Source organism: Symphalangus syndactylus, chromosome 18 (assembly GCF_028878055.3).
Source record: "Symphalangus syndactylus isolate Jambi chromosome 18, NHGRI_mSymSyn1-v2.1_pri, whole genome shotgun sequence".
Classification (NCBI taxonomy): domain Eukaryota; kingdom Metazoa; phylum Chordata; class Mammalia; order Primates; family Hylobatidae; genus Symphalangus; species Symphalangus syndactylus.
In genome coordinates, this window is record NC_072440.2 from 76,791,073 (window position 1) to 76,806,384 (window position 15,312).

The following is a 15,312-nucleotide window of genomic DNA, read 5'->3' on the forward strand; positions in this document are numbered from 1 at the left end:
AGCACGGTGCCTTTTTATACATGGAGATCTCCTATTATGTGTTCTTTGAAAGATCTCTTTTTTTTTTTTTTTTTTTTTTTTGAGACAGTCTCACTCCGTCGCCCAGGCTAGAGGGCAGTGGTGTGGTCTCAGCTCACTGCAACCTCCGGAGTTTAAGCGATTCTCCTGCCTCAGCCTCTCGAGTAGTTGGGATTACAGGCACCCACCACCATGCCTGGCTAATGTTTGTATTTTTAGTAGAGATGGGGTTTCACATGTTGGCCAGGCTGATCTCAAACTCCTGACCTCAGATGATCCACCCGCCTCGGCCTCCCAAAGTGCTGGGATTTTAGGCATGAGCCACTGCGCCTGGCCACAAGATCAGATTTTTAAAAACAGGTAGAGGTTTTGCGGTTTCAAAAAGCTTGACCTACCCCAAATCCCCATGTTTCAGATGGGAGACTGAGGCCCAGAGGGATCAACTGCATTGTTGGTGTCCTCGTAACTGCTGGGAGTGAGAAGAAGAATAAATACCTGGTTTTGCTGATTTCATGATGTCAGAGTGGAGAGACAGGTGAGGCAAAACCTTGTGGCTCAGGATTTCAGAAAATACTCTTGAGTCTTGTTTCGCCAGACCATTTATAGCTCCTGAAACCAGAGTTGCTGTGGGTCTGTTGAATGTTAATTAACTACCAAAGACCTTTAGGGGCTAGTTGAAAAACCTTTCACCTTAGATAAAAATCTCTTCTCTCTCAATCCACTTCTTTGGGCTTCCACAAAACAAACACAACTTGTAGGAAAACTGACTTTGTTGGAACCCCAAGGACTATGGATTATGAGAACCAACCAGAAAAACCGCAGGACATTCTGGATGGGAGATGAACACATGAAGTATGTGGGGAGGTAATTTGGAGGGACCATGGGAATTACGGGACCAAGAAATGTCTGACAGGTTTGAGAGGGCTAGAAAATGGAAGGACTAATTTTGATAGTGTAGAGAGTAGGGAGGTCTTCATTCTTGGGTACCCCTGACATTGTAGCAGCCCCTCAGAGGGTATTATGGGGTGGGCTCACCTACAAAGGAAGGATGGAGACATCTTCTACTACTGCAGAAAAACAAGAGGAAGGAAGGCTAAAAGAACACAGGTTGCACTTGGGAAACAAGACTGTCATTAAACAACAGTAACACATTGAAGGCACCACCCACGCTTATGACATTTTCAGTCCAAAGCAGTTGAAGTTTGGCAGCGGCGGCGGCAACGCGCTGAAGGGAAAGGGATGTCAGGGACATACAGTTTATAGACAACTTGTTTCTGTGGCTGTTTCAGGTCTTGGAGGCAAAACCCAGAAATCAGAGGCTTCTGGATCCTCATCTGATCTCCTGTGGACTTTTCCAGCTGTAGATTTGTTGTTGTTAATGTCAACAACAAGTCTTCAAGATCTTGGAAAAAAAAAAAACCTAATTTGCCGTTTTTATCTGTTTTGTAGTGGGCTTATATTTTAATTCTCTTTTTAAAAAGTTATTTGATACTGTCCGGACCCTCTCCATAAAAGCCCATCCCTCCCATTTCTACTGTCATGGTCCTTATGGGAGTTCTCTAAAATGTTTTTTGTTTTTGTTTTTTTCCTTCCCATCATTGTCGGTGGGTTCAGGGTCTATTTACTTTTTGTGAGTTTGAGGGTGTGTTGTTTTTTGCTTTCAACATGGATGGTATGAAAAGTACTATAAATAGAATGGTTGGGGTCCAGTTACTGTTTCACGCTCGTCAAAATTTTACGTCCACGACACCACTTCTTGGAATTAGAAAAAATGCTTCTAACGTAGGCAAATTCCTCCCAGAACAACTCCTCTTCCAGAATGCACTCTTCTGTTGTGTCCTCCCTCATTCTCTACCCCCATTTCCACCCTGGCTTTCGAACCTAGAAACAGACAGCACGTGGCAAGTAGTGTATGTGCTCAAATGGACAATTTCTCTAAATTGTGCTACTTTTATATTTTGTCATCATGGATTTCAGTTTCAAGTTAGGAGGAAAAGAAAACTCAGCCCCACGGTTTGGGCATGTGATTTGGCCATCTTGGGCCTGAAGTGGAAAGAGTGTGCCTCATTTTCCCCTTTGCTATATTGCTGAATGTCCATGCTTCGGTCTTTCTCAGCTGCCCGCCGACACGTTATAGGCATGACCTAGGAAAAGCGTGACTCTGTGTCCCCAGTAGGTTTAGAGTTGGTTCTTGTCGAGAGTGAGTGTGTGGACGCATGTATTAGGGGAGAATGGGGAAGGTGTGGGCGGGGTTGTTTTTTGCCTCTCTCAGTTGAGTGTGGTCTCCAGGGTGCTCCCTGTGGTGAAAGCTCAGACAGTCACTTCTGTTTTGCTGTTGGTGATGAAGTATGGCTGTGGGGGTGGGTAGTGCTGGGGGCGAGTTCCCAAGGGGTCGCTGGAGCCTGTCTCGGCCGTGCCAAGCTTGCCCTTGTTGCTGTAAGCCTGCCGCCGGAGGGACTGCTCGTTGGGGTCCCAGCCCTTAAAGTTGGTGGTGGAGTTGTAGGCCAGGGGATGTGGGGGCATCTTGTTGGTGCGGGACTTCTGTCCATTCTGCTTGGCAGGACCGTGCTCAGGGCTGAAGGCCCGGGGCTCGTCCTCAACTCTTATGGGGTGCAGAGGTAAGTTCCCCTTGGCAGCCAGCTCAGCCAGGTGCCGTCGCTTGGTGTAGAAGTCGTCATTGACCTTGTCAGCTACACAGTGGAACAGGTGGATGAAGAAAGGGAAGAAAGAGGAGAGACAGAGAGAGAGAGAGAGAGAGTTAGAGACTGGCATGTCAACCCAAGAACAGCATAAAAATGGGCCAACAGTCCAAACAAGACACACTAGAAACTCCACCTAGAACAAGACAGAGGGAAAGGCAGCACCATGTCCTTTTCACAAACAAAGAGCAGGACCACGAGGACTAAAGGCATCCCCAAGGGAACCTCTAGACCCCCGAAATAAACACTTCTCCCCCCACAGTCCCGCCTACCATTCTGCCATCGTTGGTTCGCCTATGAAATTCGCATGTTGTTTCTTTTTTATTAAAATGATACATTCTCATTAGAGAAAACAGTGAACAGTTAAGTGATCTTCTTATCTATCACCTACCAATCAAGACAGCCAATAACAACTTTTGGGTGTATTTTCTTCTGGTATTTTTAATAAACAGAGTTTAATTTGGGATTTTTTTTGGCTGGTTTGTTTGCTTTTGTTTTTGCTTTTAGCAGTTAAACCAGACCTGTATTCACATTTCAACTCTGACACCTGCCAGCAGCTTAACCTTGACTAAATTACTTAACATGTGTTAGCATCAGCTTCTCCATAAGGAAAGTCATTACAATAAAAAAGTATACTTCGTAGGTCTGTTTGGAGAGTTAAAAGACATGACCTGTGTAAAGTGCTTAGATATTATCTACCACCATTATCATCATCATTATAAATAAGTTTGTTTCTATTTCTCAAGTAATGTTCTATCAAGCATTTCTTCATGTTGTTATAAATTATTAATAGACAGGATTTTCATGTGTACCTAGTATTTCATTGAGTAGAACTATCAAAATTAATTAACTCCCCTATTAATGAGTGTTCTAGTTGTGCCAATATTTTGCTATTACAAATAAAGTTGTAATAGCAAGTTTTCTTTTCACTCAAACCTCTCTTTACATTTAGAATTTTGAATTTAGCACAATTCTAAAAATGTTTTCTTATTTATTTATTATTATTTTCTGAGACAGGATCTTACTCTGCTGCCCAGGCTGGAGTGCAGTGGCACAATCATAGCTCACTGCAGCCTCTACCTCCTAGGCTCAGATGATTCTCCTGAGTAGCTGGGACCACAGGCAAGCACCACCACACTAGGCTAATTTTTGTATTTTTTTTTTTTTTCAGCCTACTTAGTGTTTGGCTTTATTAGCTTGTTTTTTTTTGTTTTTTTTTTTGTTTGTTTTTTTTGTAGAAATGAGGTTTCACCATGTTGCCCAGGCTGGTCTTGAACTCCTGGGCTCAAGCAATCCTCCCACCTTGGCCTCCCAAAGTGCTGGGATTACAGGTGTGAGCTACCGCACCAGGCCTATTTTCTTAATTTACATCAGGGATTGGCAAACTATGGCCCACGGGCCAAATCTGGCCACATCCTGATTTTGTAAACAAAGTTTTATTGGACACAAAACCATGCCCATTCATTTATATATTATCCATAGCTGCTTTTGTTCTGCTATGGTAGAACTGAGTGCTGGTTGAAACTCAATTGACAGAAACTGAGGCCTGAAGAGCCTGAGATATTTACTACCCAGTCCTTTTTTAAAAAGTTTGCTGACCTTTGATTTGGATTATAAAAAGTAGAATTATTTGGCCAAAGAGTATAAACATTGTTAAGGCTCTTATACATATTGCCAACTATTCTACAAAAGAGTTTTACCAATATCCACTCAATTTAACTACACTCTCTCCAGCATTGAATGATTCCTTCCTTCCTTCCTTCTTCCTCTCTCTTTCTCTTCCTCCCTCCCTCTCTTCCTTCATTTTTACTTCTCTTTCTCTGCCTTTCTTTCTTTTGAGGACTAAGCTCTAATTTTTTCTTATCTTGCCCGGATTTCTATCTAAGAGGTCTGGGAATCATATCCTACAAACCATAAATTCTCATCAGATGGGTTTTATTTAACCCTATATATCATGACTTACTTTCCTATCTGACTCTGGCACAACATTACACGACAAAGAAGAAAATCAAAATATTTCACCCCCAAACATGTTTTTTTGTCGTTCTTTGAAATGGTCCTGCAAAAAAAAGTTTTTTTGGGGGTAAAACCTACATCTGTAAAGAAGCTCTATTAACATAGCTAGATTTTTTCTTCCAGGCCCTCCCAATCCTAAAGAGATTAACTGAGAGTCTAGCACCTTTTAAAAGTCTAAATAGGAAACATTTGTCTTCTATTGTCTCTAAGGGCTGCCACTATAAGACTTCAAAAGAACCTTCATCTCCACAATCTTTTATCTTCACCTGAACATTCCCTTTCTATTGATCTCAGGTCTTTAGACTCAACCAATTGTCAAGCAGAAAATGTTTACATTTACCTATAGCCTTGAAGCTTCCCCTTCACCTGAACATTCCCTTTCTATTGATCCCAGGTCTTTAGACTCAACCAATTGTCAAGCAGAAAATGTTTACATTTACCTATAGCCTTGAAGCTCCTCCCTCACCATCCCCTTTGAATTGTCCCATTTTTCTGGACCAAACCTATGTATTTCTCAAATGTATTTGATTGATGTCTCATACCTCCCTAAAATGTATAGAACCAAGCTGCAGACCAACCACCCTGGGCACATGTTCTCAGGACTCCTGAGGGCTGTGTCATGGGCCATGGTCACTCCTATTTGGCTCAGAATAAATCTCTTCAAGTATTTGACAGAGTTTGACTTTTTTCATCGACACTTTCTTTTCTTTTAATTTTTTTATTATACTTTAAGTTCTGGGATACATGTGCAGAACGTGCAGGTTTGTTACATAGGTATACATGTGCCATGGTGATTTGCTGACACTTTCTTTTCTTATTTGTTTTTTATTTGACAATTTTATGAAACCTCCTTTTATTTTAATTTCTGAATTCTTTTATTATAAGATTATCTACACTTTTAAAATTAATTCTTTAGCAATAAATTTTTGAACTTTCATCTCTCAGGAGACCAGAAGTATTTGCTCTTTCATCCACATGTTGGGATCTCACAGCGTCATACATGTGAATTTACATAAAGGTTAAAGAATGCCTGCCTCCCCACTAGAATGCCCACCCCAGCAGGGCAGGAACTATGTCTGTTTCTGATTCTCCTTCATATCTTCATATCTGATTCTCTTCCTTACAGGGCTCTATGCTTCTTTTCTCATTAGATCCTTTCAACAACGAAGGTAGAAAAGATGGGGACTATTAATCCCGCTTGACAAATACGGAAACTGTCAAGCTCTGGCATATAAAATGATTAAACTAAGGTTACCCAGAGCTAATGGCTGAGCCAGAGTAGAACCTACATTCAATCAACATTATTTGAAAGACCACAGATGGAAACCTTTGGTTTCAAGACTGAAACAAAAATATGTCCCTGTTTCTGACTCTGTGTCTATGCTAGACATCATTCATTGATCACCGCATCTTTCCTGGCTAGCGTGGCCTCCACTCGGACTACTGCCCAAGGAAACAACCCAGGAAGCCGCATATTAACTTGCTATGTATGATACAGTTTAAGTTGAGTTTATATTCCTTGTAATGCAAATAGCTCTGACTGATAAAGCCTTTCAAAAGAAAGTTCCTCTTTAAATTCTAGGGCTACCTGAAGGTATGGAATGTCAAAGCCAAAAGCAATCTTGGAATCTGCTAAGGTTGTGAGGATCACACATTCCTAAAATGTCATGAATTGTTTAAGGTAGGACAAGTTAATATTAGAGCTGGGACTAGAACCCATCTTCCTGCCCTTTGGAGTAACGTTCTAGATTTCCAGTGCCATGAAACTTCAAGAGAAGAATACTCAAAGTTTCCCCCTTCGACATCAAAATTTATATGTCATTACCTCCTGGATTCACCAGCATCTCTGGCCCAAAGTGGCCAATGCCTGAACCCAGCAACATTACTCAGATCTGTTCTTCAGCCTCTTTCTTATCTCTCACATGGGAACCACCCACCCCTTAGCCACTTAAGCCAGAAACTTGGGAGCAATGGTTAACTTCATGCTCCTCTTGCAGGACAACTGTCAGAGGCATGTGAACCACAGCAACCCCATCTTGAATAGAAGCTGGGTAAAATGAGGCTGAGACCTACTGGGCTGCATTCCCAGATGGTTAAGGCATTCTTAGTCACAGGATGAGACAGAAGCCTGGCACAAGTCATGAAGGCTTTGCTGAAAAAACAGGTTGCAGTAAAGAAGCTGATCAAAACCCACCAAAACCAAAATGGCCATGAGAGTGACCTCTGGTCGTCCTCACTGCTACACTCCCACCAGGGCCATGACAGTTTACAAATGCCATGGCAATGTCAGGAAGTTACCATATATGGCCAAAAAAGGGGAGGCATAAATAATCCACACCTTCTTTAGCATATCATCAAGAAATAACCATAAAAATGAGTAACCAGCAGCCCTCAGTGCTGCTCTGTCTATGGAGTAGCCATTCTTTTATTCCTCTACTTTCTTATTAAACTTAATTTCACTTTACTCTGTGGACTCACCCTGAATTCTTTCTTGTATGAGATCCAAGAACCCTCTCTTGGGGTCTAGGTCAGGACTCCTTTCCCACAACTAAGGTGGCTGTGCCTGAACCCAGCAACGTTACTCAGATCTGTTCTTCAGCCTCTTCCTTATCTCTCACATGGGACCACCCACCCTTTAGCCACTTAAGCCAGAAACTTGGGAGTAATGGTTGACTTCATTCTCCTCTTCTCTTGCAGCACAACTGTCAAACCAACAAGTCCTTCTAGCCATGTCTAACAAATATTTCCTTAACCTATTCCATTTCTCCTACACCCTTTGAACATTGTTCTCCTTCAGTAACCAAACTGGCCTCCTTGCCTTGTTTCACCTCCTCCAATCCTTTCTCCATGCTGTAGTCTTTGAGCTGTTTGTTCAATCATTTAGTCATTCATCAAACAGGTACCCACCATGTGCTGGACACTTGAAATATGAAGGAGAATCAGAAACAGACATGGTTCCTGCCCTGCTGGGGTGGACATTCTAGCAGGGAGGCAGGCATTCATCCAAACCAACCTGGCTTCTTTTCTGTCTCCCCTCTTTCCTTCTTCCACCGACCATGTTTGTTGAGTGCCTAGTTTACTCCTTGAAAGAGCACACAAAGGGGCCTTGATCTGATCAGGAGGGAGGTGGGACCAAATAATTACATAAAAGTATAACTATGGTAAGTGCTATGAAGGGGAGCTAACCAGTCATAGCAGTACTTATAATGCGGTCCCCTATCTGGTCTAAGAACCAGGTGTCTGAGCTGCAGAGTCTATCCCCTTCATTAGCACCAGGTTCACTGTTACTCGTCTTGCAAGACTTAGCTGAGATGTTGCCTCCCTCATTCCCTCAGACTTTGTCAGCCACCCCTGCTCTCTCCATCATAACACTGACTATGCTGTTTTATAATTTTCTGTGTTCACATCTGTTTCCCCACTAGACCACGAGTTCTTTGAGAGCAGAAATATCCTTCCATCTGGGTGGCTCAGTGGTTCTCAGTCCTGGCAGTACATGGAAATCACATGGGGGAGCTTTAAAAGTGTTCAGACACCTGGACCCCTTCCCAAACCTATTTGATCAGAATCTCAGAGATTGTGGCCCAGACATATATTTTCTAAGTCCCTCAAGTGATTCTAATATGCAGCCAGGGTTGAGAACCACAGGGATAGCCCCTGCCATTATCACAGTTCCAGCACATTGGGGTGTTTTTTTGTTAGAGAACTAAAGGGAAGTATCCTCCCACTTCACTCCTATTATGCCCAGCTGCCTCTCCCCTGAGGTCCCTCTCCCTTCTAGAAAGTCCGATAAGGTCAGATCTCTCCATAATAAGCTCCTCCCCATGGCATTTATCATGATTGTCATTTTACACTTGTTTATGCAGTTCATTCATTATCATCCGTCTCACTCACTAGCGTTCCAAGGCCAGGTATGACTTTTGGCCAGCATTATATAAGCAATGTCCAGCCTAGTTCCTGGCAGATATTAAGGACTCAGTAAAATTTTTTTTGAGACAGTGTCTCGCTCTGTCACCCAGGCTGGAGTGTGGTGGCACAGTCTTAGCTCGCTACAGCCTCTGCCTCCTGGGCTGAAGTGATTCTCCTGTCTCAGCCTCCCAAGTAACTAGGATTCCAGGTATGTGCCACCACTCCCGGCTGATTTTGGTATTTTCAGTAGAGACAGCGTTTTTCCATGTTGGCCAGGCTGGTCTCGAACTCCTGACCTGAAGTGATCGACACACCTTGGCCTTCCGAAGGGCTGGGATTACAGGTGTGAGCCACCACACCTGGCCTCAGTAAATATTTGATGAATGATGACAGTGGGAAGAGGGAGAGGATCAGGAAAAATAATGAGTACTAGGTTTAATACTTGGGGGTGAAATAATCTATACAACAAACCCCCATGACACAAGTTTACCTATGTAACAAACCTGCACTTGTACCCCTGAACTTAAAAATTAAAAAAAAATGAGCAAAATATAGTGAGAACATAGAGAATATCAGGGCAAGAATAGGGGTGGAAGCTATATTTCCCATTTTCCTCCCAGTAATCTTTCACTGAAAAATCTCACTCGCCCTCATTATACGTCTTATAATGATCCAGCATCATTCTTTCCCATGTTCTTCTTTCCAGTCATCAGACCAGTCTGAGGTCTGCTCTGAGCAAGGGATGTATTCAATGATTCCTGTTTCTGAGAAACAGATAAAATAAATTATGAATTAAGCATCCCAGCAGCTTCAATACGTGATGTCCCCTTGGAAAGTTCTAAAGAAAAGTAGATACACAGGCATTCAAGTCTGTCCATATCCGTGCAGATGGGGGGAAAAATCCCATTAAGAGGAAACACTGAGTCCCACATGGAGAATCCACACCGTCCTCCTTACCTAACTCTGAGCTGGTTGCTTGGTGAACCTGGTAGTGGGTGCTCCCTGGGAACAGAAACTGTTTGGTACTTGGGGCAAGAGTGGAGTGAACAAGAAAGTCTGCAGGCTCTGGAATGAGACAGATCTGAGTTTATGAGACCTTGGGAACACCACTTAACCATTTATGCCTGTTTCCTTAGGTGTGAAATGGGGATAATATTAACCACTCCTGGATTTACTGTGAGCAATGAATTGCATGAGATACACCTGCTACACAGCACAATTCCTGGAATGTAGTAAATGCTCAATACCTATATTTTATCTATTCCCTGCCTTAAGAAAGAAGCCCTGGATTAAATTCGACAGACATTGTTTGAACACTTACTCTATGGTAGGCAACTTACTAGGCACAAAGCAGGCATTCATCCAAACCAAGCTGCCTTCTTTTCTGTCTCCCTTCTTTCCTTCTTCCACCCACCATATTTGTTGAGTGCCTAGTTTACTCCATGAAAGGGCACACAAAGGGGCCTTGATCTGATCAGGTGGGAGGTGGTGGTCAGGGAAGCTTTATTGTTTAAGGTAGCACAAGCTAACATTAGAGCTAGGACTTGAACCCATTTTCCTGCCTTTTAGAGGAAAGTTCGAGATTTCCAGTGACATGAAACTTCAATAGAAAAATAATCTAAGATTTCCCTTTAGACTTCAAAATTTATATATCCAGTTACCTCCCAGACAGATTCAATAGCATCTCTGGCCCAAGGTGGCCATGCCTGAACCCAGCAACATTACTCAGATCTGTTCTTCAGCCTTTTCCTTACATCTCACGTGGGACCACCCACTCCTTAGCCACTTATGCCAGAAACTTGGGAGCAATAGTTGACTTCATTCTCCTCTTCTCTTGCAGCACAACTGTCAAACCAACAAGTCCTTCCAGCTATATCTAACAAATATTTCCTTAACCTATTCCCTTTCTCCTACCCCCTTTGAACATTGTTCTCCTTCAGTAACCAAACTGGCCTCCTTGCCTTGTTTCACCTCCTCCAATCCATTCTCCATGCTGCAGTCTTAGAGCTGTTTGTTCAGTCATTTAGTCATTCATCAAACAGGTACCCACCATATGCTGGATACCTGAAATATGAAAGACAATCAGAAACAGAAACAGACATGGTTCCTGCCATCCTGAGATAAACATTCTACTAGGGAGGCAGGCCTCTTGAGAAAGAACTCTTTAAGTTCTGAGATCAGAAGGTGAAGAGTAACAGAAAGAGCAACCCACTTGAGGGAATATGTGGAATATTGCAAGAATGACCAAAATACTTTGCAGCTCTTACCATCAAGAAGTGGAATCTATTTCCCCATGCCTTGAATATGTCCTGGCATTATGGTGGGCTTGGACCAGTAGATCCTAGCAACTTCTACTCTAAGGCTCTTGAAATCTGCCTCCATGTGAAGAAAGGAGACCCTAGACTCCTGGAGGATGAGAAACCCACAGGCCAGTTACCCCTGTTCAACACAACCAACCAACTGCTAACTGCAGTATGTTCAGTGAGGCCATCTTAGACCATCAACCACCTAACAGCAGACCCAGATACCAAGAAAATCCAACTGAGAGGAACCAATCCAGCCCAAACAAGAACTGCCCCGTTGACCCAGAATCATGATCTCAATAAATGGTTGCTATGCTCAGCAACTAAGATTTGGAGTCATTTGTTACGCAGCAGTTGATAACTGATACATGACAGCATTTGCAAAAGCTTTGTGGTGAGGAGCCGAGTAGCTTCAAGAACCTGAAAGGACATCTGAGTTGTAGAGTGAAGAAGTCAAGGGATCCTCAGGCCATCTAATCCTCAGGCCATCTAATGTCCTATAGGCAAGATTATATCATTCATGCCTATTCATTTAACTAACCATTCTCCCACCCCAGGACTCAGGTGTTCTCTTAGAGAAGTGCAGTGCAGGCACTGAACTGGTGCCTGGTGCATGAAACTATCCTCCAAAGAGATATTTTCAAGATTATTTCAACAACAAGGAGGTGGTTAGAGGTTAGATGGATGAATCATTTCCATTACCTGGAAGTGCAGTTTTCATGAAACCCTATTTTCATAATGTTTCTGTTCCCCTCTGGGTTGGAGCCAGATGAGGGGAAAGAAATGCTTATCTAGCCACTCTTGGCTTTGTGCAGTGTGGTCCCTGTCTTAGTATATTAAAAAGCTACTTGCAAAAGAAATAACAGATTCATTGAACAGTCTTGTAAGCCCCATTAATAAATGCATTAACCTAATCAGCCCCGGTACCTCATGGGCAGATGGCTGACAAACCGACCAGGAAACAGATGTGCGAGGCTTTCAACAACACTGGCCCTCTCCTGTTTGATTTTTCTTCATTTACAAAAGAAGAAGAAAGGAAGAGGTGCTTTCCTTCCAATGAGCCTAATTGCCTTGAAGAAACTGGGGCTGTAAAATTAAACTATACCTTCCTCCATCTGTCTCCCTCTTAATTAGCAGCAGACACTTGTACAGGTGCGGGGCTGGATGGAGCCTGGCTTCTGTGGAAAGGGAGAACATCAAGGTAATAACCAGTTTCCAAAACAAGCTGCACATCTGAGGGTCTCAGCAGGCAGCCTCCCACCTACCTCCTTTCCTTGAGGCAAAGATATCTTAGGGAGGGGTGCCTACCACTCATTCTTGCTTGGTAATATTCCTGGGTCACTGGTGATGGATTTCACCTGGTAAGCAATGCCCCAACCAAAGCTCTCACATTTCCTCATCAGTTTCTGCCTTTGGCTCAAGGGTATGATAAAAGACAGCAATTAATCTTCTTATTACACTTAAGAACAAAATCCAAATTCTTTGCAGTGGTCCCTGAGGTCTGTTTGACGTGGACTCTAGCTACTTCTGCACCCTCCTCTGCTCCATACCTATTGTGAACACATCACAGTGTGTGTTCATTTGTTAAAGCTGCTATCACAAAGTACTACAAACTTGATGGCTTAAAACAACAGAAATACATTCTCTTGCAATTCCAAAGGCCAGAAGTTGGCCAGGCCGTGCTCCCTCTGAAGGCTCCGTCAGAGGATCAATTCTTGCCTCTTCGAGTTTCTGGTGGTTGCTGGCAATCCTTGGCATCTCTTGCCTTGTAAGTTACATCATTCCAATCTCTGCCTTGGACTTCACGTGGCCATTTTCCGTGTGTGTGTGTGTGTGTGTGTGTGTCTGTGTGTCCAAATTTTTCCCTTCTTATAAGGGTATCAGCCACTGGATTAGGGCCTACATTAACTCAATATATCCTCAACTCAATGACCTCTGCAAAGACTCTATTTCCATGTGCATTCCCAGCCTGAGGTTCTGAGTGGACAAGGATTTAGGGGGGTACTATTCCACTATACATGAGATTCCTTTCTGTTCCTGAACACACCAAGCTTGTCACCATCTCAGGACCTTTGGACATCATCCCTGCTGTTTCCTCTGCCTAAATACTACTTCTTGTCATCTGGACCTGTGTCCAAAGGCTACCTCCTAAAAAACCCTCCTAATACCCAAAGAAGACACCTCCACCAATGGCTCTGATGACCTATCCCTATTTTAATATGTTCATAGCCCATATTACTATATAAAGTTATCTTTTTTGGTTACTTGTGTATGCTCTGTCTCCCTTAACCAGAATATAAAGCTCCACTTAGGGCAGAGGTTGTATCTGTTCTGCTCACTGCTGTATCCTCAACATCCAGCCCAGTGCCTGGTACACGGCAGGGGTGCAATAATATGCATGTGATGAAAGAAGGAAAGCACTGATGATATTCCAATTCCAATGACAGTCCCTGAAATATGAGAAATGGGCAGGATGTTTCAACTCCTGGTCATTCAGTCTGTATCACCGAAGACTGAGTAATCTGTTCTTTACAGGGATTGAAGGGCTGGAGCTCGGGTTAAGTGCTTTTGTTTCTCAGACAGGCAAACTAGGATCCATCTTCCTGTCTGAGAATTTGCAGAGACCTGGATACTCTTTAGCAGACCTAGCTCTGGGGAGGGAGGTAGAATAAAGTCAGGTGAAGAAGGCAGGGATCGATTAAAGAGACTGTTTGGGTATATCAGAAGTCTGAGTAGAGACAGGGACTTCCTCTCTATTTCCCCACTCTTGTCAATGGCAAACTGAGTAATTGCTCACCTTTCTTGTGTGTTCTATGCTACTGCCTTCACTAGGAATTTACATTTGCTATCCCCTTCAATACTCTCAACATCCTAATGAGGTAGGTGTTACCATTGGTCTTATTTTATAAGTGGGGAAACTGAGGCTCAGAGAGCTTTGGCAGTTTATCCAACGAATGGAGCTGAGACTTGAACCCAGGACACCTGGCTCCACTGCCTGAATTTATGGCCATCACACTCAATATTTATGGAAGCTTTTGCCTGCAGTGTAGAATATTGCAATGTAGGCATTCTACATTGCCTGCAATGGACAATGAATATTGCTCCTTTGAAAAGGGTCTATTTGCAGGAAAATATTCCTTCAAAACTAAAGAATATGGAGGGTGGGGTAAGAGTTATGCAGGGAAAACACTCTTCTTGATTCCTCCTCTCAAAATATCAGGGATTGGGACAGATGTGTAAATATCACATTCTCAAGAGAAAACATCAAGATGTCACAGTCAAAAGTTTAACGAAGCCCAGAAATTTGCCAACAAGGCAAAATATGTTTATCTTTTTCTACCTTAAGGTGGGGTAGGAGGAGAGAGCTGGGGGTGATGTGAGACTCCCTGCCAGGATGGCTACCGCATTACAAGAGGCATGCATCTAGCAACCTCTAAGTTATGCTGACATTGGCTGGAGTACTGGCTAGTCACAGACAGGAAGTTGCTTTCCTATAACAGGGCTGGGTTAGATAGAGCTGCAGACTAATGATAGAAGTGAGAACTGAGACTGAGATTTCTTCACCATCATTCCAGTCCAGGCACTCACCAGGAGCTTTCCATGTGTTTTCTCATTTAGTCTGAGCCATTGAGGTCGATGTGGTTTCCTGGGCTTTTCATGCCATATCCCACTGATTCCCTCCATGACAATGTAGTGAGACTATATTTTGAAATTTTAATCAAATTTTCTTGCCCTTGTGCTTACACTACCCCTTCACTTTTTGTTTTGTTTTGTTTTGGTTTTTGTTTTTTTGAAACTGAGTCTAGCTCTATCGCCTAGGCTGTAGTGCAGTGGTGCAATCTCGGCTCACTGCAATGTCCACCTCCTGGATTCAAGCAATTCTCCTGCCTCAGCCTCCCAAGTAGCTGGAATTACAGGCACCCACCACCACACCCAGCTAATTTTTAGTAGAGAGGGGGTTTCACCATGTTGTCTAGGCTGATCTCAAACTCCTGACCTCGTAATCCACCTGCCTCGGCCTCCCAAAGTGCTGGGATTACAGGCATGAACCACTGCACCCAGTCTATCCCTTCACTTTCAATGATGATATAGTTTGGCTGTGTGTCCCCACTGAAATCTCACCTTGAATTGTAATAATCCCCACACATTGTGGGAGGGACCCAGTGGAAGATCACTGAATCACGGAGGTGGGCTTTTCCCATGCTGTTCTCATGACAGTGAATAAGTCTCATGAGATCTGATGGTTTTATAAAGGGGAGTTCCTCTGCACATGCCCTCTCTTTCCTGCTGCCATGTAAGGTGTGCTTTTGCTCTTCTGTGGCCTTCTACCATGATTTTGAGGCCTCCTCAGCCATGTGGAACTGTGAGTC

General features: G+C 43.3%; 1 protein-coding gene across 3 annotated transcripts in view; it reads right to left on the reverse strand.

Annotated features, from left to right (window-relative positions):
- Positions 1 to 1,353: 1,353 nt before the first annotated feature.
- SHISA9 (shisa family member 9) overlaps positions 1,354 to 15,312 on the reverse strand; it is a 336,550-nt gene continuing 322,591 nt past the window's right edge. For all 3 annotated transcript variants that reach the window (XM_055254358.2, XM_055254357.2, XM_055254356.2), the window contains one exon: positions 1,354 to 2,708. In XM_055254358.2, the coding sequence (XP_055110333.1) occupies positions 2,329 to 2,708 (380 nt within the window). In that variant the 3' untranslated portion in view covers positions 1,354 to 2,328. The remainder of the gene's footprint in view (positions 2,709 to 15,312) is intronic.